The sequence below is a fragment of the Rana temporaria genome, chromosome 6 (assembly GCF_905171775.1).
Source record: "Rana temporaria chromosome 6, aRanTem1.1, whole genome shotgun sequence".
Taxonomy (NCBI): Eukaryota; Metazoa; Chordata; class Amphibia; order Anura; family Ranidae; genus Rana; species Rana temporaria.
In genome coordinates, this window is record NC_053494.1 from 106707542 (window position 1) to 106730290 (window position 22749).

General features: G+C 42.5%; 1 protein-coding gene across 2 annotated transcripts in view; it reads right to left on the reverse strand.

Annotated features, from left to right (window-relative positions):
- Nucleotides 1–22749, reverse strand: part of SF3B1 (splicing factor 3b subunit 1) — a 90562-nt gene that overhangs the window by 37158 nt on the left and 30655 nt on the right. For both annotated transcript variants that reach the window (XM_040357120.1, XM_040357121.1), the window contains 10 exons: nt 19537–19777; nt 17671–17883; nt 16419–16540; nt 13198–13395; nt 10979–11080; nt 9650–9829; nt 7051–7137; nt 3358–3628; nt 2012–2157; nt 566–712 (listed from right to left, as the gene is read on the reverse strand). In XM_040357120.1, the coding sequence (XP_040213054.1) occupies nt 566–712; nt 2012–2157; nt 3358–3628; nt 7051–7137; nt 9650–9829; nt 10979–11080; nt 13198–13395; nt 16419–16540; nt 17671–17883; nt 19537–19777 (1707 nt within the window). The remainder of the gene's footprint in view (nt 1–565; nt 713–2011; nt 2158–3357; nt 3629–7050; nt 7138–9649; nt 9830–10978; nt 11081–13197; nt 13396–16418; nt 16541–17670; nt 17884–19536; nt 19778–22749) is intronic.

The following is a 22749-nucleotide window of genomic DNA, read 5'->3' on the forward strand; positions in this document are numbered from 1 at the left end:
TACAAATTGAAACTCTTAAGGTTTGACCTCATATTATATGGTTTTGGTAAATCTGAAGACAAAAATCTGCAGAAAATCTAATAGTGTGTATGGGGTCCAAGTATAACATGTTTAAAATAAATAAAAGTCGGCTTTTAATAGTACTACTTTTTAATATAAAGATATCACCCTTCCACCAGTCATATCTGACTCCTAGTTAAAAATATCCTACTGCTGGGTGGTTCTAAAATATTACACACATAACTACTTTCACTGAGCCCGATATTTACCAGATTCAACCTCTAATAGTATCTCTTGTTTGTTATTCTCAGAGTAGATTAGAGATTTTGCTCCCTAACCATATAGTTATTTATATTTATCACTGCATATAGATATTTAAGACTACATTTTTTTTTAAACTTTACATATTAACTAAATTGTAAGCCACACTTTTTTTTAAGGTTATTATCCGATTTATCGAAACAAAACAAAAAAAATGGGCCAACTAATCGATTATGAAAATAATCTTTAGTTGCAGCCCTTAAACCCATATATTGCTACATCAATAAAACAGGGATAATAATACCTTTAAAACAATCTTTTTCATTTCTTCATCAGGAGACTGAAACTCTCGGATTAAAATCAACATCACTTCTCTGGTATAGTAGTTTGCATATTCAGCATCCATGAGAGGTATAAGGTAGCCAATGGCTTTCAAGAACGCAGCCAGACCCTGGTAAAATATAACAGAAATCATTTACCACTTAGTAAAATAGGATAAAAAAAAATGTATGATTCATACAGAAAATTGTACATCTGCAGGCGTTATTTTACATATGCATTCTATGTTGAATAAATCCCAAGATAAGATGCAAGGTTTGAACAGAAATTTAATAGAATTAAAAGTATATGGAAAACAATGTGTGTTCACATACAGGTGAATGTGCGAACATCCCAAATACTTTTTTTTTGCAAGTGACCCCTTAGCCTCTGTTCTTAGCTGCATAAGGAGCTCAGAAAGATTGAGGAAGAGAGTACACTGACCTTCTGATCATTGGAGAGCAGGCCGAGTTCTCAGCATCGCTAGAGAACTGACCACAATGTGTTTGCCTACCTAGTATGGTCAGTTTTTGGTAGGAAAGTAGAACTACCAGAAACACAGGCATTTTACACAAAGGCTGCTTACACACTACTTCGTTGAAAAAGGCATCAAAAACACATTTGTTTTTGTTGCGTTGCATTAAATTTTCCGCATATCACTTATGCGATGTTAATGGGATTTCCAGTGAGACTAAGTAATGTTAACATTAGAAGAAAAAGCAATGCAAAAAAAACACATAACTTTGAGACCAGTGTTTGTAAACCTCCCATCTCCTCTCAGCTGTCTAAAAACATTTAAAAGCACACCCCAGCAGAAACGCACATTCTATTATTTTTGTGCGTTTCACATGTAAACGCACGTCATGCACAGGGCAGCCCATTCATTCGCATGGGCTGCCCTATGTGTGACAAACTCCCCAAAGCAGCTCGAGAACGTTTTCAATCATGGAGAGGCGTGCGTTTTCTTTAGTGTGCTTTTTGGCACATTTGTAGAATAAATAAAGTTTATGGTGCTGAAATAACTGCAGTTGCGCCAAAGTAGCGCAGGAAATGTTTCCAAAATCAAACGGAGTCGCATTGATTAGGACTGGCATCATTAAAAACAATAGGATTCTCCTTATCATGCAATTAAGAAGTCGCACAATTCCCACAGGTGCATTACGTTTATGTATTTTGACCATAGTTTCCATTTAATAGAGAAGTACATTTTCTGTTTCTGATTTTTTGTCATGAACCGCCTGCACGCCACACAGAGTTCTGGACCAGGTCCAGATTGCTCGAGGCAGCTGCCCAAGGACAATTTCTGAAGTGCGGTTTATAAACTTCAGTGCAGAAATAAATGCACACCACTCAACGGTTCCTGCACCTACATTGGCAAAGACATGGTTAAACACACACAACCCTAAGTTGACAGATAAAACGTTCAACATACCTTTCCTCTGTGCTGTCGAATACCTTTCCACAGTGGTTTTAGCACAGAATCAAAAGACTCAATACCATATGGAGTGGCTGCTTCAGCCAAAGCAGCTATAGCCAGGGCACTGATGGTACGAACTTTCTGCTGTTCATCAACCAGCCCTAAAAAATGTGTGAAGATACCATTAATTCATAAATGATCAAACTGATAAAAAATAAATAAAAAATAAAAAATCTGAAATGTTCAGGAAGTTTGCCAAACCATGGTATATTTTGGGGACCTGTAAAATGTGTGACCAGAATTTAATTAATAGGCATCTATGAATGAGAATTCTCTATATGTTTTGTGCATCTATATGTAGTAATAAATGATTAACTACCACATTTCCCCTAATAAACTCTGGTATTTTCTCCTACTGCTGATTACCAGCTAGAACTTGATCAGTGAAATAACGGTATACCAAAGCAATGTATTTTATGGTCACTTGGCAAGGTCAGATGTCACTGACAGTTCTCTGCAATTTAAAAAGAAGGCTTTCAGGAAAATCACATGAACAGGTTCAAATTTAGAAAACAGCAACAATAATGGTATTAGGGCAGTCTGGATAACTGAGCTCCACAAATTAAGTGACAGTGACCTGACAGCAAAAACAAATGCAGCAGATTTTCATAGGTTTAATACGATTGTAAACCTTTTTGTTTATTATTTAAAATACCATGCATATCATACTTGCCTCCACTGGCCACAGTGTGGCCCTGAACCTTGTCTCCTGCTGCCTCCCGGCATTGCTCGCAGCTCCTCCTCGCATCGGTAAACCCCCTGGGAAAAGCATCTCCCTGGGGGGGGGTTACCTTGCGGGCACGCTCGAGTCCAACATTTGCATACACAGATTGCCAGGCTCGGCCACGACCCCACGTCATTGGATTTGATTGACAGCAGTGGGAGCCAATGGCTGCTCTGCTATCAATCTATCCACTCAAGAGCCAAGAACCCCGGGCAGAGATGTAGCGCGTCCTGGCTGAATAGAATAAACTGGCCTACGCATTTTGTGGGGAGTCACTTCATCGGGGCCTTAGGTTGTATATGCAAAAAAATGTTGTGCTCCAAACATTGACAAAATAACATAACCAGCTTGTTACATACACCACAGCATGTCATGGGCAAAGAGTGAGCAGAGAGGACAAATTGTCTCAAGTATAAAACTGTATTCCAACATCTACATTGATACCTAGAAAACTACCAAGAAGACTGCCGATTCAGCTTCCCAGCAGTCTTCTTGGTAAGTTTTCTAAGTATCAATGTAGATGTTAATAAAAACACGTTATTAAAACATTGTATTAAAAATATGAACTACATCTTACCATGTTCAATGATTTCAACCAAGCTTCTCAAGTGTGGCAAGATAGCACATCCCATCAGTATAGCAATCTGCTGCACAATTTTAATACCAGTGTGTCTGGCCTGCCATGACTTTTTGCTCTTACAAACTGCTTTCAGAAAGGGAAGAAGAGAAGGGATACCAAGGGCAGACGCGACAACTGCAAAAGCTCTGGCTGTTGTGTTACGGACATATTCATCCATGTTGTCAATATCTGGCCTCATTGTGGAAATCATTGTGGCTAAACCAGCAGCCTAAAAGGGGGTGAAAAGGGGGGGGGGGGGAGAAGGCGGGATGTTTAGAACTCCGTTTGAAACATTTTTCATTTGTTAACCAATTAAAATGCATACAAAAATACACATTGCACTACATTTAGAAAAGAAAATTATAGTTTGTGGGTCAAAAATTTTCACATGGGTAACAAAAAATGCATTTGTCAGACCTCATGCACACTTGAGCTATATAAAAAAAAAAAAAAAAAAAAAAAGTATACATTTTAACTGTTTATCATTCATTTACAAAATACAAAGATAGTGAACAGAAAAATCCAAGTCAAATAAACATTTGCTAGGACTACCCAGGCTTCAAAACATGAAGCCTTGGCTTCAAAACAGCATCAATTGTTCAAGGTACACAGGTCTGTCTAATTAATGGTGTCCTCAAAGCTGAGAAATCCAGGCAGATACTTAGTCATCATGCCATATCATCAGCTGCAAATGTATTCTGTAACAGGACAATGATCCCAAACACAGAGCCAATGTCATTAAGAACCATCTTCAGTGTAAAGAACAAGGAGTCCTGGAAATGATGGTTTGGCCCCCACGGATCCCCAATCTCAACATTGAGTCTGCCTGGGATTACATGTAGACAAATTAATTTGAGGCAGCCGACATCCACAGAACATCTGGTGCGTTCTCCAAGATGTTTGGAACAACCTACCTGCTGAGTTCCTTAAAAAATTGTGAGCAAGTGTACCTAGAAGAATTGATGACGTTTTGAAGGCAAAGCGCGAATCCCAAGGAAGAGATTAATTGTGAAACACATTGATTCCAGATACCATTTTAGGGACTCTATAGTTTATAAGCTCTCAAACACTAGGATACAGTTGCTTGTACCAATGATGTTTATATTCCATCTGAAGTCAGAATTTACAGATGGTAATTATTTTTTTATAGACTGGTTTTTAATCTGCATAATAAAGATATGTTTTTTTTTTTATATATATGCATTTGTTTTCTCTGTAAGACACATTAAAGTCCAATTTTCTCCCCCCATCTGATTGCTTGGGGATGGAGGTTTCTTTGGTTTGACACTATACGGTTCCACTATACTGTCGGCTTTCACTTTGGACCACTTTTTACAATTACACAGAATCTGTGTAGGGGGTGTTCTAGTTTATGTGCCTAGTGTCCATCTTTCCTGTAGGTGGCAGTGTATTCTCTAGAATGCCTATTAAAGCGGCGTTCCACCCAAAAGTGTAACCTCTTTTAGCGCTTAAGGACCGCGTCACACATATACAATAATAATAAAAAAGACACAATGGCTCCTGTGGGCAGATTGAAGTATATATACGTTCCCTTTAAGATGCGACATTGTGGCCACACACCGCAAGCTACGCGGGTCCTGCGGACTCGATGTCTGCGGGGATACCCGCGATCTTCTCGAGGAGAGGAAGAACAGGGAAATGCTGATGTAAACAAGCATTTCCCCCATTCTTCCTAGTGACAGGACACTGCTCACCGCTCCCTGTAAATCGGTCACACATAGCCCATCCCCCCTACAGTTAGAAGCACTCCCTAGGACACACTTAAAGCAGAGGTTCACCCTAAAAACATGTATATAACATTACATTCTGCATACTTCCAACATTTACAGTATGCCGTTTGTTTTTTGCTGTACATCCTGTATTATTGCCATTTTCCACCTGACTTCCGGGTGCTCAATCCCGCGGGAGTAGGCTTTCCTATGCAGAGGTGCAGTGTCATGTGGGACTTCGCCCAGATGATTGACGTCTTGAGAAAAACGTCTCCCCCGGCGGATAAGGCGCGTCACGAGTTTCCGAAAATAGCCGAACTGCGAGTCGGCTCTACATGGCTCCTAGTCGGTGCACAGGTGCTGTATAGAGCCCACTCGCAGTTCGCAACTCGTGACGCGCCTTATCCGCCGAGGGGGAAGTTTTTCCTCAAGATGTCAATCATCTGGGCGAAGTCCCACATGACACTGCGCCTCTGCATAGGAACGCCTACTCCCACGGAAGCCGGGTGGAAAATGGCAATAATACGGTATGTACAGCAGCAAAAAAAAAACAAAAAAACACACAGCATGCTGTAAATGTTGGAAGTATGCAGAATGTAATGTTATATACATGTTTTTAGGGTGAACCTCTGCTTTAACCCCTTGAGCGCCCCCTACTGGTTAACACCTTCACTGCCAATGACCTTCTGTCCCGCTTCCTACTTCTGCCCAGGGGCCGCCTAAGCGGTGACTCCTCTCCACCTAGGCGGCCCTTCCCTCTAGGCGATCTCCTAGGACACATGACAGGTCCCAGAAGATAGTTTGTCCGCCCTCAGTGCGACTAGCGCAGTGCGTGCCTGGCCGTGAAGCCCAAAGCCATCATGGCCAATGGAGGCACCAGCGGAGAGGAGCGACGCTCCGGGCGGCCGCATCGCTGGAACATGGAACAGGCTAGTGTCTGTTTAGTCAGCAGCTACACTTTTTGTAGCTGATGACTTAAAGCCTGGAACTCCGCTTAACCACTTAAGGACTGGGCCTATTGTTCAGACTCAGTGTTTACAAGTTAACCAGTTCCCAACCAGCTGGTGGAGCAGAATGGCACAGGTAGGCAAGATGACGTTACCTTACGTTGGTTTGCCTTTTGACCACTAGGTGGCGTGCGCCCGTGGCTCGCAGCTGATGCGAGTGTCCAGCAGGCGCGATGACTGCCGGGCACCTACGATTGCGAGCGAGAACCAGGATCTGCGGCGGACAGATCGGACACATTTTTGGACCAGTGACAATAATACAGGGAAGGGGTTAACACTAGGGGGCGATCAAGGTGTCAACAGTTCCCTAGGCATGTTCCAACTGTGTGGAGCAAGATATCCGCTATAGCCTCAGCATATCAGGCACGACTTTAAATCTCACAATGCCAACGTGCCTTATTGGCGCTCAACTCCGGGGGTCTTACTTAAAGGTGAGGTTAATTCACACTATGTGTGTCAACTGTATGGGCCATTGCTCTACACTGGAAGTCCCGAACAGTGCTATTATATACAATATTGGATAGGGTTGATGGAGTCATGTTGATGGAAAGGATCCCATTTAACTTATGGGATAAAATGCACCTATTTACACGCAAGTGGGATGCATGGAAGACCCATCAGCATATCCCGATTAGAAAGTACTGTATAAGTTCAGAGCATGCTACCATAGGTTGAAGGATCGTTGCTATAGGACATATTTTTCCCTTTCAATGTACCTATATCTCTAAATTTACAGATTCATATGCTCTGGGAGATTCTCTGTATGCTTCTTGATTGTGGTTTGTATTAGGATTTAAATTGTTTGTGTGACATATATCTTTTTTTTTATACTGTCATGTTATGTATTTTTTATACTATAGTTTGTAAACAAAAAAAAAAGTATATATTACATTTTTTCCTAAAGAAGCACTTACCTTAGCCAAGTTGGATATAATTTCTCTGCCTTCTACTCTAGCATAATAGTCTTCATCAATCAGCAAGGGTTCAATAACCACAAGAATCTGAAAAACAAAATCAAGGAATACAAAAGAAAAAAAGGCTTAAAGAATATCAAAAATGACAACCAATTTGACAATCCTTCAGTTTATAAATGCATCCTAATGAAAAAACTAGCTCAGCCTACCCATGTTAAACAAATTTTTCAAAAAGCAGCATTCATTTGACAGATTTTCACATATGATTGCCTTGGTGAAATTCCAGCTTTGCTGTAATGTACAATGGAGGTGTAATTTACAGCTAATAACTAGTCTATTTTTGTAATCATTGTAAAATCCTACCCCAAGAACCTATTAGGGGATACAGAAATGATTGGGCTATGAAGAAAGAAAGAAGATAAACTCCACAGGCGATCATGTTTCAGTATTGTAGTAAAAGTTGTACTGAGCGCACAAAACCACAGAGGGAAGGATTTTACAGTAAGTACAGAAATTGCTTATCCACTGAGGAATACAAGAATTCTTTGACCATCAAACAAATGATTTTTATTTATTTTTTAATAGAAGGACAGCCGGGCATAACCTCAATTTTGTAGCAAGCAATAGTACAAGTGGATCATAATGGGGGGGGGGGGGGGGGGGCGTATTTCTCGTAATATTTTTTCAGAAAAGGGATTAGAGTAAAAGAAAAAAAATAAATTGAACATGAAAGGGGAACTGGATGAAGTATACAGGTAGACTGGGATGTCCAAGAGCAGTTCAAAACAGAAGAGGTTAGAAACCTAGCAACAAACCAAAGAAATGCAGAAAACTGAAGACTACTTACAGCTCTAAATATCTGCCTGAAGGACCCAATACCTGAAGCTGGCATCAGGTGAGGCCCTAAACCCCCAAAAACACAGAACTGAAGCAAAAACATCCACTCTGAGGACACTAAAAAAAAACGAATTAAGGATATCCTGTGTGAGCCAACAGCTTTTTTTATGTCAATTTTTTTCTGTAGGAGGGAGAAAACCCAACAGTCTTAAGAATATGCATCCCTCAATGGATGAGGAAGTGGTATTTTTGTACTCAGGCCAACAAAGGAAAATTATAACTGGGGATTGCCTGCAGCTCAAAGAGCCACCTGAAAGACCTTATGCCCAAAGATGGTCTCAGATGTGGCCTGTACCACCTGGAAATATTAGGAACATGCAGAGCAGAAGATGAGGAGGCAGCCTTGCAAATCTTGGAAACAGTAGCCTGATGCCAAGAGAGTGCAGCCAAGAAAAGGAGGAACCTGGTGCTTAAAGCGGAGTTCTGCCCATTTATAAGTCAGCAGCTACAAAAACGGGGAGAGATGATCTTCCTTTCAGCTCCGTCAGGGGAGGAAGAGGGAGCTGGGTGCTTGTAAAAACAGGGTACCCGCTCCACCCAAAAAAATAAAAACGACATGCCAAATGTGGCATGTCAGAGGGTCACCAGCACTTAAAGCGGAGTTCCACCCACAATTTCACTTTTGAAATATAAATACCCCTGTAATACACAAGATTAATGTAGTCTAGTAAAGTTAGTCTGTAAACTAAGGTCCGTTTTGTTAGGTTGTTACAGCATTTAGTTAGTTTATAATCTAGAAATAAACCGTGGCCATCTTAAGTGTGGGCATCATGAAGCCAGACTGTATGACTTCCTGGATTTCAGCCTTGCAGATCTCGCACATGCTCAGTGCTGCCATAGCAACGGGAGTGTCAGAGGAAGTTGCTGCCCCTTCTCTATGAAAATAGGCTATTTGCAAGGACTACTGGGATACATGATGCCTATCCCAGAAACCCTTGCGAATAGCCTTGTGACTTAATAGCCTAGGCTAATAAGGAGGAGGAAGTAATGAAGGACTACAAAATAAAGGTATTTACAAGCAACAAAATAAATAAAAATTGTCCTTTCTGAACACTATGAGATTAGGGCATGCAAACATAAAAAAATGGGTGGAACTCCACTTTAAAGTGGTTCCTGGTTGAAACGAAAAGCTGAAACTACCATAAAGAAGGTTTACGCACATATTTTATTTAACTCCTGAGGGGACCATGTCGTGCATATCTCACTTGCTCCTATTCTAATCAGTGGACCCCTGTTGCCAGAAAACACCTCTAAATATATCATGGAACCTGTTTGAGCGCGCTACTTAGAAACAGATTGGAATTGGAGCAATTGCTATATGAAACACATTTCTGGGTCTTAAACATCCACCAGCTCATCTACTTATCTCACTTGGGCAATAGAATTGATGAAAGAAAAATAATCCTGATAAGTTCATAGGGTATCAGCATACATCATGATAGATTGTAGCCAATCAGCTTTTAACTTTAGATAGCTCAATTAAGCAGTTTCAGTAAATCTCCCCCTATATGTCTAAAGCTGGTAGGTGCGTGTTATTATTTATAGCCGACGGTTATCGTCTACCATTTGGGCTTAAATGCTTCTCACATTGTTCTTGTCAAAATGACAGAGATTGTATCTTACCGGTTTCAATAAACATCGATTTGAATAAAATATTGCTTAGATTTAGATTACAAATAGATCACTAAAACATTTTCCATACCTTGTGTACATATGGTCTAACCAAATCATCAAGTTTGTACAAGATTCTATCAATGACTTTAACAAGCAAATGGCGTTCCTGGTCTTCAAGTGTTGGAGACATCAGCAATGGTAATATTTGATTGAACAATGGTCCAGCCCCAAATTCCCGAGCTTTGTCTGTAATCTGCCGCAGTGCTGCCTAATAACAAGATGGGGAAAAAAAAAAAAAAAAAAAAAAAGGGTTAGCTTTAGAAAATGGAAGGTCACATCATTCAATACTCACTTTGTGAATATATTTCTATAAACCCTTAAACAGGAAAAAAGTACAGCCAAAGCTCATTTAGCTGTGGATCACAGGAGTGCATTTCATTCTGTGATCCGTTTTCAGCTGACAATCACCAGCTCTCTGTTCACAAAGCACTGAAAACTGAGCGATCAGTGATGTTTGATCGCTCGGTTCTCAGTCTAAAGCCTCGTACACCCGGGTATGAGATGTGTACCAACAATTTAAAGTTAGTACATCGATCTCACCTGCTGTGCTATTGTGTTCTGACAGGGGAGATGCTCCTCCTCCAGAACACAGGGGCCAAATGTCGGCTGGTTTCTATTGAACCAGTATATCGATGCCACCAGACATTCAGCCCATGTGTACTAGGCTTTAGAGCCAGCAGGGGACAGATGCAGCATCAGATCAATGGAGGGAGAGAGAGAGCGCAATTTTTTACACACACACACACACACACACACACACACAGTAAAACTTTTTTTTGCGAGCATTCATTTCAGAAACATGCTTGTAATCTAAGCATTTTTTTTTTTTTTACATGGTATAAAAGAGAAGAGAGGCGCCTCTAAGTGTAGCAATAAGTTGCTAAATGTTGTACCTTTATTAAATGTAACCATATTGCTACACTTAGAGGCTCCTCTCCTCAGTACTCAATTGTGACATCACGCTAGTCTTGCAAAATGCTCTCAAACCAAGGTTTTACTGTATCTATCCATCTATCTAAATCACACACACCCTAAAAACCACATTACAAAACTAAAAAACACCCAAAACCAATTTACGTACATAAATCTCACAACACTAGAATTAGCCCTAAAAATATTAATTAGGAAATGTTTGTGCCGCAAAGAAAAGTTAATCCAGAGACTATATCGTCTGCACGTCAATGCGTTTAATTTTCTATTTTACAATGTGACCAAACTTCAATGGTCCAAATGATAGTTGACCCAATAATCGAAATAAACCGAGTAACTTGCTCACAGAAACATTCATACTATGTTGCCTTTTCTGGTTACATTTTGCATGAAAAGGGAAAGAAAACACGACAGTAGCAGCATATACCTTCCTCATTGGAGGTGTGCCATTCTTTATCTTCAGTAGTAGCTTCATTATTTTTCTTTCCTTCTGCTCTTCTGGACTAAGGGTGGATTCATCAACATCAACCTTAAAAATAAATTATTATTAATAATGAAAGAAGACCAAGACTAGATACTAAATATTGAAAAAAAAAAAAAAACTCAGCCTGTATGCATTACACAGATATAATCCTAATAAGGCCTCATGCCTACGGACATTTTTACAGACACTTTTAGGCTTCATTTCCATGGACGTTTTTACAGCCACTTTTTTTAGCCTTTTTTACAGCTTAAAAACGCCTGTCCATGTTTTTTTTTTTTTTGAGCTGGAGCTCAAAAACGCTGCGGTATCGTTAGAGCTGTAAAAACGCCAGACGTAAAACGCTCAAACGCTGGAGCTTCAGAACGCACTGGTCCCGTTTTTTTTTTGCAGCTTAAAAACGGCTGAGCCATCTACAGCTCAAAAAAGTTATGGTAGGCATGAGGCCATAGACTAACATGGAGAGCCGTTTTTAAGCTGCAAAAAAGCGCTCAGAAAAGTGGCTGTAAAAACGTCCATGGAAATTAAGCCTTATGAGCGTTTTTTGCAGATTAAAAACTGCTCTCTATGTTAGCCTATAAGCCTTATGCCCACTGACGTTTGAGCTGAAAATGGTCGAGCTGTTTTAAAGCTGCAAAAAAAAAAAAATGGTTCCTTCCCTATGGGAGCACATTGATTTGAATAGAGGTCACACCACAAGTCGGATCAAGATCATCCGACTTGTGGGGCGACTCGTGTGCCGAGAATCTTAAAGAGGAACCCTGCGAAAAAAAGAAAAAAAAAATTGAATGAGGTTCCCCCCAGGATGATACCAGACCCTTCGGTCTGGTATGGATCTTAAGGGGAATCCCACACCAAAAAAAAAAAAAAATGGCATGGGGGTTCCCCCAGGATCCAGACCCTTATACGAGCATGCAGCCCGGCAAGTCAGGAAAGGGGGCGAGCCCCCCCCCCGCGAGCCTGCCTCCCCTACTAAACCATACCAAACCGCATGCCCTCAACATGTGCCCCCCCCACCCCAAAGCACCTTGTCCCCATGTTGAGGACAAGGGCCTCTTTCCAGCAAACCTGGCCGTTGGTTGTGGGCCGTGCCCCCCTTGCCCCAATTTCATGGTGAGGGCTTGTGGCCTGGTATAGGAGGGGGGGGGGGGCTCGCCTTCATGTTACTGGCTGCTTCCTGTATATGGATTCAACATCAGGTAGCGTATTCCGTCACTTCCTTGATGCCGCAATGTCTCCTGGGAGCTTTTGTCATTGTTCCAAGGCGACATTGCGGAGGTCTGCCGCAAGTTATCGCGGGATTTAGAAAGAACTTGCTCCTTTCTAAATCCCGCGATAACGCGCGGCAGACCTCCGCAGTGTCTCCTGGGAACAATGACAAAAGCTCCCAGGACACATTGCGGCATCAAGGAAGTGACGGAATACCCGCACACTACCTGATGAATCCATACACAGGAAGCAGCCAGTAACAAAGGATTACTAAGGTACAGTGGATCGGAAAAAAAAAAAAACATGCGGTTTAGTAATTATGCATAGGAGTGTATCTTTTTTTTTTTTTTTTTGGTGGGGTAGTGGATCTTGGGGAGTTCCCACACTTTTTTCCCCAGAACTTGACCCCTGATTGGACCAGAGGGAGTAAGATAGAGGACAAAGCTGGAGCTCTTTTTTTGACAGGGGATTAAAAAAAAAAAAAAAAAACACGGGAGAAGGCTAAACAAGAGCTGCTCATAGTTGAGAGGTCAGAGGAGAAAAAAAACGGCAAACTGGAGTAGGGGCGAGGAAAAAACACAGGCGCACACTTGTGAAAAAGTAATTAGACAGGAGGGACATAGCAGCATAAATAGATGCCAAATGATGCACAGGATTGTTACATTCAGTAGACTGCAATTAAAAATAAGCTGAAGGAAGGGTTTAGCACTGCTAGGACTCCAAAATTTAGGCAACATTTCAAATATTCCTGGGAATACATTTCCACTACAGCATCTAGGAAACAGCATTCAGAAATTATATACTGCAGGAATGGATACAGAATCATTCAGTGAAATGCAGCTTTGCGTTATAATACATAGGATGAAAACTCAAATTTTACAGTTGAAAAATGGAAACTAAAAAAAGATAAAAATGTATAGAAATAATAAAAAAACACCACAATGACCATCACTTACCAGCAGTTTATCAAAGTACTGAATATCATCTGGTTTAAGGAATGGAAGATTTCCTGATGGCTGATCACTGACATTTTTCATTGTTTTGTCTTCAGCAGGCATATGAAAGCCAGTTAAGCCACCTAAAGGTGTTGGAGTTGCAGTCAGTTTACGTGCTGGGGTGCGTATCGGGACATATCCAGCTGGTGGGGGAAGAACCTGCAAAAAACAACATGCAAAAATTAGGGTGCTTAAATCAAGACTGATTCCCAAGTAAATGTATAATTAGATTTTGTCATGTACTATGATAGAAACATCTCGGAATAACACTTTAGCATCAGACCTTAACCACTTAAGACCCGGACCAAAATGCAGGTAAAGGACCCGGCCAGTTTTTGCGATTCGGCACTGCGTCGATTTAACTGACAATTGCGCGGCCGTGCGACATGGCTCCCAAACAAAATTGGCGTCTTTTTTCCCCACAAATAGAGCTTTCTTTTGGTGGTATTTGATCACCTCTGCGGTTTTTATTTGTTGCGTTAAACAAAAATAGAGCGACAATTTTGAAAAAGAAATTCAATATTTTTTCCTTTTTGCTATAATAAATATCCCCCAAAAATATACATTAAAAAAAAAAATTATCCTCAGTTTAGACCGAAACATATTCTACCTATTTTTGGTAAAAAAAATAATTAAAAATCGCAATAAGCGTTTATCGATTGGCTTGGGCAAAAATTTATAGTATTTACAAAATAGGGGATAGTTTTATTGCATTTTTATTAATACTAATGGCGGCGATCTGCGATTTTTTTCGTGACCGTGACATTATGGCGGACACATCGGACAATTTTGACACATTTTTGGGACAACTGTCATTTTCACAGCAAATAATGCTATAAAGATGCATAATAATGCTATAAAGATGCATGGTTTACTGTGAAAATTACAATTGCAATTTGGGAGTTAACCACTAGGGGCGCTGAAGGGGTTAAGTGTGACCTCAGAGCCATGCACTGTGTGTCTTAACCATTTCAATACAGGCCACCCCCCCCCCCCTTTTGTTGCACCATTGCATAAAATTTATCTAGGCCTGCCATTACCAAAAAAAAATCAAAAAAAAATCCAGACTGCACAGCTCCAGACTGATAAACTTGTAAAGATATTTAGGCTTCATGTACACGGGATGTTTAACCACTTCAGCCCCAGAAGCACTTTTTACAATTTGGCACTGCATCGCTTTAACTGACAATTGCACGGTCATGCAATGCTGCACCCAAACAAAATTTACGTCCTTTAATCCCACAAATAGAGCTTTCCTTTGGTGGTATTTGATTCCCTCTGCGGTTTTTATTTTTGCGCTATGAACAAATAAAGACCGACAAATGTTTTTTACAGGAGCAGTGATTTTCATAATGCTTAAAGCAAAATATTTCTTTAAAGGGGTGGTTCCCCTAAAAATAAACTTTTGACATTGCATTTGCTACAATTACAATTAGAATCGGCTGGTTTTACGTTTGGTATATTCGTTCCCACCGCCACTTCCGGGTACGATGCTGGCGGTGGGCGTTCCTAATTGATGGACAGGCATCCGACCGACACATCCATCGCGTCACAAGATGCCGAAAGAAGCCGAACGTCGGTGCGCATGCGCCGTATAGAGCCGCACCGACGTTCGGCTTCTTTCGGCATCTCGTGACGCGATGGAAAAGGAATATTTCACTTTAAGCATTAGTAAAATCACAACACTACCAGCTTAGTTTAGATAGAGAGGACTTGTAATCCAATATGGGCATAAAAATAAACACACACACACACACACACACACACACACACACCCCAACTCTCCAAAAAAATACAGACACGAAAATGAGCACATAATGGAAGCAAACTAGTTTTTACCCTTCAATGGGCCTTGACCAACAAAGAGGGAGTTTTGCCTATGCAATGGCATCACCAGAAGATTAAAGTTTTGGCATGGCCCAGCCAGAGCCCAAACCTGAATCAAACAAACTCTGTTGGGTGACTTGAAGTGGGCTGTGCACAGGAGAAGCCCTCGTAAGCGGACAGATTTGGAACGGTTTGGCAAGGAAGAGAGGGCAAAGTGTCCCCAGCTGATAAGACTCCCGCCACAAGACGGAATGCCATCATAAAATCAAAAGTGGCTATATAAAAAAAAAGTATTAGTGCAAGGATGTTGTATATTTATGTATCCACATTATAAGTTATTCTCCCTCCCCCCCTTTTTAAAGATTTATTTTCTATTGAATTGCATAGAATATAGGTCACAATAAAAAGGTGAAAAAATTCAGGAGTGATTTATCTTGCTAGGATTGATTATTTTTCCATCTAAAAAAACTGGCACTTATACAGGGGTGTGTAATTTGTTTTATATCCATTGTACCAGCCAAATCATGACTAATTACAAGGACTGCAGATCATCTAAAGTGTAACTTTAGTGAGAAAATTAAAGCAGAGGTTCACCATAAAAAACAAGTTTCTACCATGCCATTCAGCATACTAGCGTCAGCTAAAGTATGCCTTTAATTAATTTTTTTGCGTCGTGCTCACAGTTTAATCCCCAAGTTAAATTTCAGACACCCTCGAGGAATGGGCGTTCCTATGCAGAGGGGAACATGATTGACGGCCGGCTATGGCGCGTCACGCTTCCCGAAAATAGCCGGAGTAGGACTCGGCGCTATACGGCGCCTGCGCACAGACTAGGAGCTGACTGCGCAGGCGCCGTGAAGAGCCAATGTACTATATCGGCTATTTTCGGGAAGCGTGACGCGCCATAGCCGGCCGTCAATCATGTTCCCCTCTGCCTAGGAACGCCTAGTCCCCGTGGGGAGTCTGAAACTTAAAGGATTAAACTGAGTACGGCGCAAAAAAATAAAAAAAATAAAGGCATACTGTAGCTTGCGCTAGTATGGTAGAATTTTATTTTAATTTTTTTTAGGGCGAACCACCGCTTTAAGTCCTGAGAGACCACTTCATGCTGGCCTTTTTTTGCAGGTACAGCTTTGTAAAAATTAATAAGTACCTATACCGTTTAACCACTTCAGCTCTAAAATGTGCCGTTTTATCCCGCCAAAAGAATCCTAAATTAAATAAGAAAAATTTCACCAAATTTTAGGAAATACAATTTACTGGTCTTCAGCTTTGAAAGTTGTAATTCTCTTCTACTTGGAAACATACAAAAAAAGAAAAAAATTCAGCACCAAAATGATTATATAAAACATTACCTTATAACCCTCTGGAAACATGGCATCCAACTCATCATCTGAAAGTGGGCGATTTCTTTCATCAATTTCCCGCTCCCAACGCCATGCTTGAAGTTGTTCAGGAGTCATACTCATAATGTGCCCTAAAACACACAACATATAGGATTATAATAACCTTTAAAAACCTGAAGCAAGGCTCTTAGAGGAAAAAGATAAAAAATAAAAAAATAAAACCAAACGTCAGAAGTACATGCACAAGAGACATTTAATTTAATGCACAGAAGGATAATGTCTTTATTTGCTAAATCTATCAAAAGTTATTAAAAAATAAAAATAGATTGTATTTTGGCCTTTCTAAAGATCTACCATTAGCGCTCCCCTTTACAGCAGAACATGTTCACTTTCCTGCGCTGTGTGGCAAGTCATAACGTATTATAAGACTATCTTGACACGTTGGTATACGATATACGTGGATAATGCACACCTCGCTGCCTTCCAAAGACTGGGGGAATCCAAATGAACTGAAATCATAAACCACCACAGAGGGCGCATAGGCCTAGCACATTATCCTCAATAAGTTTTAATCAAATTGGAAGTGAATATACTCACAAACCAGTACTTGTGTCATAGCATTATAAAATCTGCTTAAATCCATATGCAAAAATCCACAACACTTATAGTCACATCTACAAATGCATTTCAAGGTTTCCCTCTTCTTCAGAGCAAAAAGATGTCTTTGGTAAGGAACCTTTCAGTCAGAATCAGTGCTTTCTCCGTTTAGCGCTGCTGTATATAGGAACAGGGAAGCTATATACAGCAGCACTAAAACAGAGAAAGCACTGATCCCGACTGAAAAGTTCCTTGTTGACACGGACATCTAAACAAGGCCATGAAGAGGGAAACTTGGAAACGCGTTAGCCAACTCCAAGTGTTGTGGATTTTGACGTATCAGATATAACTTAAGCATTTTTATTGTACTGAATGTTACGAAAGTCTTGGTGTTCCACTTTCTATTTAACTTCCAGGCAGCTTAGCCTGATTTTAAGGGCACCAACAGCTGCAGTGTTCATTTATAGGCCAACTCACAGAATTTCAAGATTGGTGCCTTGCACACCTTATGGTAGATATCTTAAAACGTAATGTGAAAACTTTCAATGGCACTTTAGGATCTCAGTTTCATTCTTCACTCCCAATAAGTATCGCGGAAAATTCCAATATAAAAATTTCTATGCAATGAAAAATAAAGAGGAGACATCAAATTAAGGCTACTCACCTGGTGTAGGAGTAGCCATATTCATAGCAGGGGTACCAATTGGAGTTTTCCCTGGTGTCAGTACTGGAGTGCTACCACCCATTTGACTAGCTGGCGTTTCATCCCAACGAGACTTTCTTTTACTTGCTCCAGGAGTTGGGGTTTCACCAATTGATTCCCCTCCACGATCTGTGCGTGGCGTCTCAGCCCATCCACTTCCATGACCAGGAGTATCTGCAGATAAAAATAGATTACATTGAATCAAGGGACACTTGCTAGCATTTTACAACAGGCACAAACTTGTATCTGCACGATTTTAAAGGGGTTTTTAAACAACAAACATGTTATACTTACCTCCACTGTGCAGCTCATTTTGCACAGAGTGGCCCCGATCCACGTCTTCTGGGGTCCCTCGGCGGCTGTCTCTGGTCCTCCCCGCAAGAACTACACACATTCATGCGAGCGAGCTTGCATTGTGTGTAGTCCTTGCGGGCACGATACAGCAAGCGGCCATAGCCGATCACTGTATCACTCGGCCCCGCCCCTCAGCGCTCCGCGTCACTGGATGTGATTGACCGCAGCGCCAGCCAATGGCTGCGCTGCTTTCAATCTATCCGCTCTAGCCAATCAGCGGCCAGGCTGAGCAGCAAAGAGGATGTCGGGACCGAGCGCGGGACTTTCGAGGGGTCAGGCAAGTATAATGGTATAAAAATATGAAAGCTATTACGCTGAGTAAATAGATACCCAACATGTCATGCATGCTTTAAAACTGCGCACACTCATGGAATGGGGCCAAACTTCGTTACTTAAAAATCTCCATAGGCGACGCTTTGAACATTTTTACAGGTTACCAGTTTAGAGTTACAGAGGAGGACTAGTGCTAGAATTGTTGCACACGCTCTAACGCACACGGCGATACCTCACATGTGGGATTTGAACGTTTACATACATGGGCGGGACTTAAGTGTGCGTTCGATTCTGAGCAAGAGGCGTTTTAAATATATTTTTTATTTATTTAACACTTTTTTTGATCGCTTTTATTCACATTACAAGGAATGTAAACATCCCTTGCAATAAGAATAGTATGCGACAGGTCCTCTTTAAGGAGAATTGTGGGGTCAATAAAAACCCCACATCTCTCCTCCAGGCTGGAAAACATGAGATGGTGAACAAAAATTCACAAACCTCATGTTTACTAGCCGCAATTGCGGCTTTGTTTACTTGCGGGTACCCGGGTGTGACGTCATCACATCGCGCCCGGGCCTCAGACAGTCAGAGATGACTGGTGACCATCTGGTCACTAGTCATCTCTATGCTTCCTATCCGGCACAGGGCGATCCTTTCTCCGGGCCCCCGTGCACGGGGGAGCACAGAGAAGCACCGGATGGCGGCGGGAGGGCGGGGGGTTAGATGTCCCCTCCCGCCGCCTATAAGAACGATCAAGCCCCACTATGATCGTTCTTATGGTGCGCAGAAACACAATATCTGAATGATGCCTCTAGCTGCCGGCATCATTCAGATATCACCGCACAAAGTACAGGACGTCACATGACGTCCACCCAGGATAGGAGATCCTCTTTGTGGACATCATATGACGGTGTGCGGTATTGAAGTGGTTAAGCAATGTGATCATGAAACTCACCAGTTTACAAGTAATGCCCAACTAAAACCCTGCATACAGTATTGTATTGCAGCATGACCAAATTCAACATGCAGAGTTACAGAACCCAACATTCTAGGTGCCTTGACCCATGAAACAGCTCAACAAACAAGGGGAAAAAAATATATATATATAAAATACAACATTTCTGCAGCAAGTGGAAGTAGACCATGGACATCAAAAGCAAGCAAATAAAATACAGCAATATTTTGTATTGCCAAACTTACCACGTTCTGTTTTAGGTGTTTCATCCCATCTGTTTTTACGTGCACTGGAAGTTGCACCTCCATGCCCTGGAGTTGCATGGCCTGGTGTATCGCCACGACCTGGTGTTGCTGCTCCAGCTGGAGTATGGCTGGGAGTAGGATCCCAGATCTTTGAGCCGGGAGTAGCTCCAGGGGTGTCATTTCCCTTTGCACGACCAGGGGTCTCATCCCACCTTATTGATGAAGGCGTGTGTCCAGGTGTCTTCAAAATACAAAAACAGTTTGTTAAAAAAAAACAAAGACAAACATTTGCTAGCTAACAAAGAAGACAATTATAGGAAAGTTCTGTGCGTCAGTGAAAACTTAAAAAAAAAAATAAAAAAAAAAAAAATATAGGATTTTTGTACTCACCGTAAAATCCATTTCTCTGAGTTCATGGACGGACACAGCAGCCTTTGACCTTAGGGTTATATCCCGCTTCCTTCCAGGAGAGTTAGGCAGAAACAAAGCACTTTAAGTGTTAACACTTTCCTCAGTGCAGCTCCTCCCAGGGGGCGTGGTTCCCCGGGTATAACCCACACCCTGCTCTAGCAGCTCCAGTTCGTAACAAACAAAAGGAGGGGTGGGTGCTGTGTCCGTCCTTGAACTCAGAGAAATGGATTTTACGGTGAATACAAAAATCCTATTTTCTCTTCCGTTCATGAATGGACACAGTAGCCTTTGACCTCAGGGACGTCCCCAAGCAGTGCCAAAAAAATTTGAGGGTTGTGAAAAACACCGCAAACCAAGCTACACCCCAAACAAAACCAGAGTTACTCAACGGAGGAACTCCAACTTTAAACTGCTGCCTGTAACACCTTGCGGCCGAAGGAGGCAATCAGAAGATGCACTCACATCCACCTTGTAAAACTTTGAAAAAAGTGTGGACCGACGACCAGGTCGCTGCCTTTTTTTTTTTTTTTTAACAGGGAAAACTTTATTAGACAAATCAGCATTACAGCACAGTTACACTACAGTAAATACATCAATGTGCAAGTCCAGTGTCAGGAGCATGAATAGCTATCCGGCTAAGGGAGCAGCCCCAAGCCCATTCTCACTCAGCAAGTATGGTAAACAATCGAATCCCAGCAAACCTCACTCATCCAACCCACCCGAGCTTTGAAACATGAGAGTACAGGAGCGTAATAGGGAAGGGGGAGGGGGGGCACGCCCCGAACGAAGGCTTGTGGGGTCGGGTCAAGAGCCGCCCGAGCCTCTTTTTAACTGGACCAGATCTTGTCAAACTTGTCCGGGCATTGCCTATTCTCATAGGTCAGCTGGTATAGGGGCAGGACCGAAGTCACAGTGCATTGCCAAGATGCGCAAGTGGGAGGGTCCTCCGATTTCCATCTCAACAGTATCTCACGTCTGGCATAAAAAAGTGCAAATGTCAGTCTCAGTTTACAGTACCTGTCCCCCACAACGTCCTCCAGATGGCTAAGTAGCAGGATTGTTGGGTCAACCGGGATAGCCGTCCCAGTCACAGTCAGTCAGTCTAGAGGCCACCGCCGTCCAGTACGGCTGGAGCCTAGGACACACCCAGACCATATGCCAAAATGTCCCCAGTTCCACCTTACATCTCTGACAATTAGGGTCCCTCAATGGATAGATACGGGCCAGCCGCTGTGGGGTGTAGTAAGCCCTGTGGAGGAATTTAAATTGTATGAACCTGTCCTTTGCAGCAATTAGAGAAGGGACATAAGAAGAAATACAGTCTTCCCAGGTCTCCTCATCCAGGGAGGGGATATCTGTCCTCCATGCTTCCCAGGACTTAGTAAGTTTGGTGTCGTGCGCCACTGTTAGACGGAGGTACAGGGACGATAAGGGGCGCGTCATCACACTAGAGACCAGCAGGCGTTCAACAGAGTCTGGCTCCAAGATCAGAGGGTCAGGAAATTGGGCTCTGAATGCATGTGCAAGCTGCCAGTACCGAAATTGGAAAGAGCTCAGTAGGGCATATGCTTGTCTCAACTCCCCAAAGGGCATGAGCCTGCCCTCCTGAACTATCCGAGACAACTTGAGAATACCCTTCTTAGCCCAAAGTGAGGGGTCCGGGATGCTATGTAGGTGGGGCAGCATGGGGTTGCTCCACAGGGGTGTATGTGGGGAGACATGGGCGGGCCTCCTGTATATGAGCCGGGCCTCCTGCCAGACCTTAACTGTGGTCCGCATGAGGGTCGTCATGGAGGGATTTGCCCTGAGACCCCGGAATGGCAAATTACTCAGTGCCGCATAGGAGCCCAGAATGGCCGCCTCCAACGTAACTGCCGAGTTCTGCCTGGGCTGGGAGAACCACCACCGTACCGTGACCAGCACCGCCGCCCAGTAGTAGATCAAAAAATTTGGGAGAGCCAGTCCTCCAGAAGATAAAGGGAGGTAGAGGATCTGCCTCGCCACTCGGGGGGGGTCGCCCAGCCCATACAAAAGACAACAGCAGACTCTCCAACCGTCTGAAAAAGGACCTGGGTATGTAGGAGGGGGTGTTACGGAAAAAGTATAAGAATTTTGGAAGGTAGACCATTTTCAACAAGTTAACCCTACCCACCGGTGTCAGGGGAAGGGATCGCCACGTCGCACATTTAGTTGTCAGCTGAGACAGAAGTGGTTGAATATTCTTGCCGAAGTACTCACCTGCCCCAGCGCTAACCCTAATGCCCAAATATTTAAACTCATCCACCCATCGGAGCGGAGGTCGCTGCCTTACACACCTGTAATACAGAGGCACCGATCGCCCTGGTCGAATGCGCCGTAAGCCGAAAGGGAGGCACCCGCCCCTTCAGGGCATAGGCCTGAAGCACAACCTGTCTGATCCACCTAGAAATGATGGCCGACGAGACCGCCAGGTCTTTTCTGGGACCAGTCACCGACACGAACAGTGAGTCCGACTTCCGGAACGGAGCCGTAGCAGATAAGTACACTCGTAGGGCCCGAACCACATCCAGGGAATGGAAAGTGGCCTCCTTCTGGTTTTTCGGCTGAGGACATAAGGATGGAAAAAAAATGTCCTCATCAATGTGGAAAGCTGAAACCACTTTGGGGAGAAAAGACGGCTGCAGCCGCAGCACCACCTTATCCTTATGGATGACCAAATAGGGAGCCTTGCAAGACAAGGCCGTCAGTTCAGACACTCGTCTGATCGAGGTAATTGCTACCAGAAAAAACACCTTTTGAGTCAACAAAGGGATCTTTCGGATG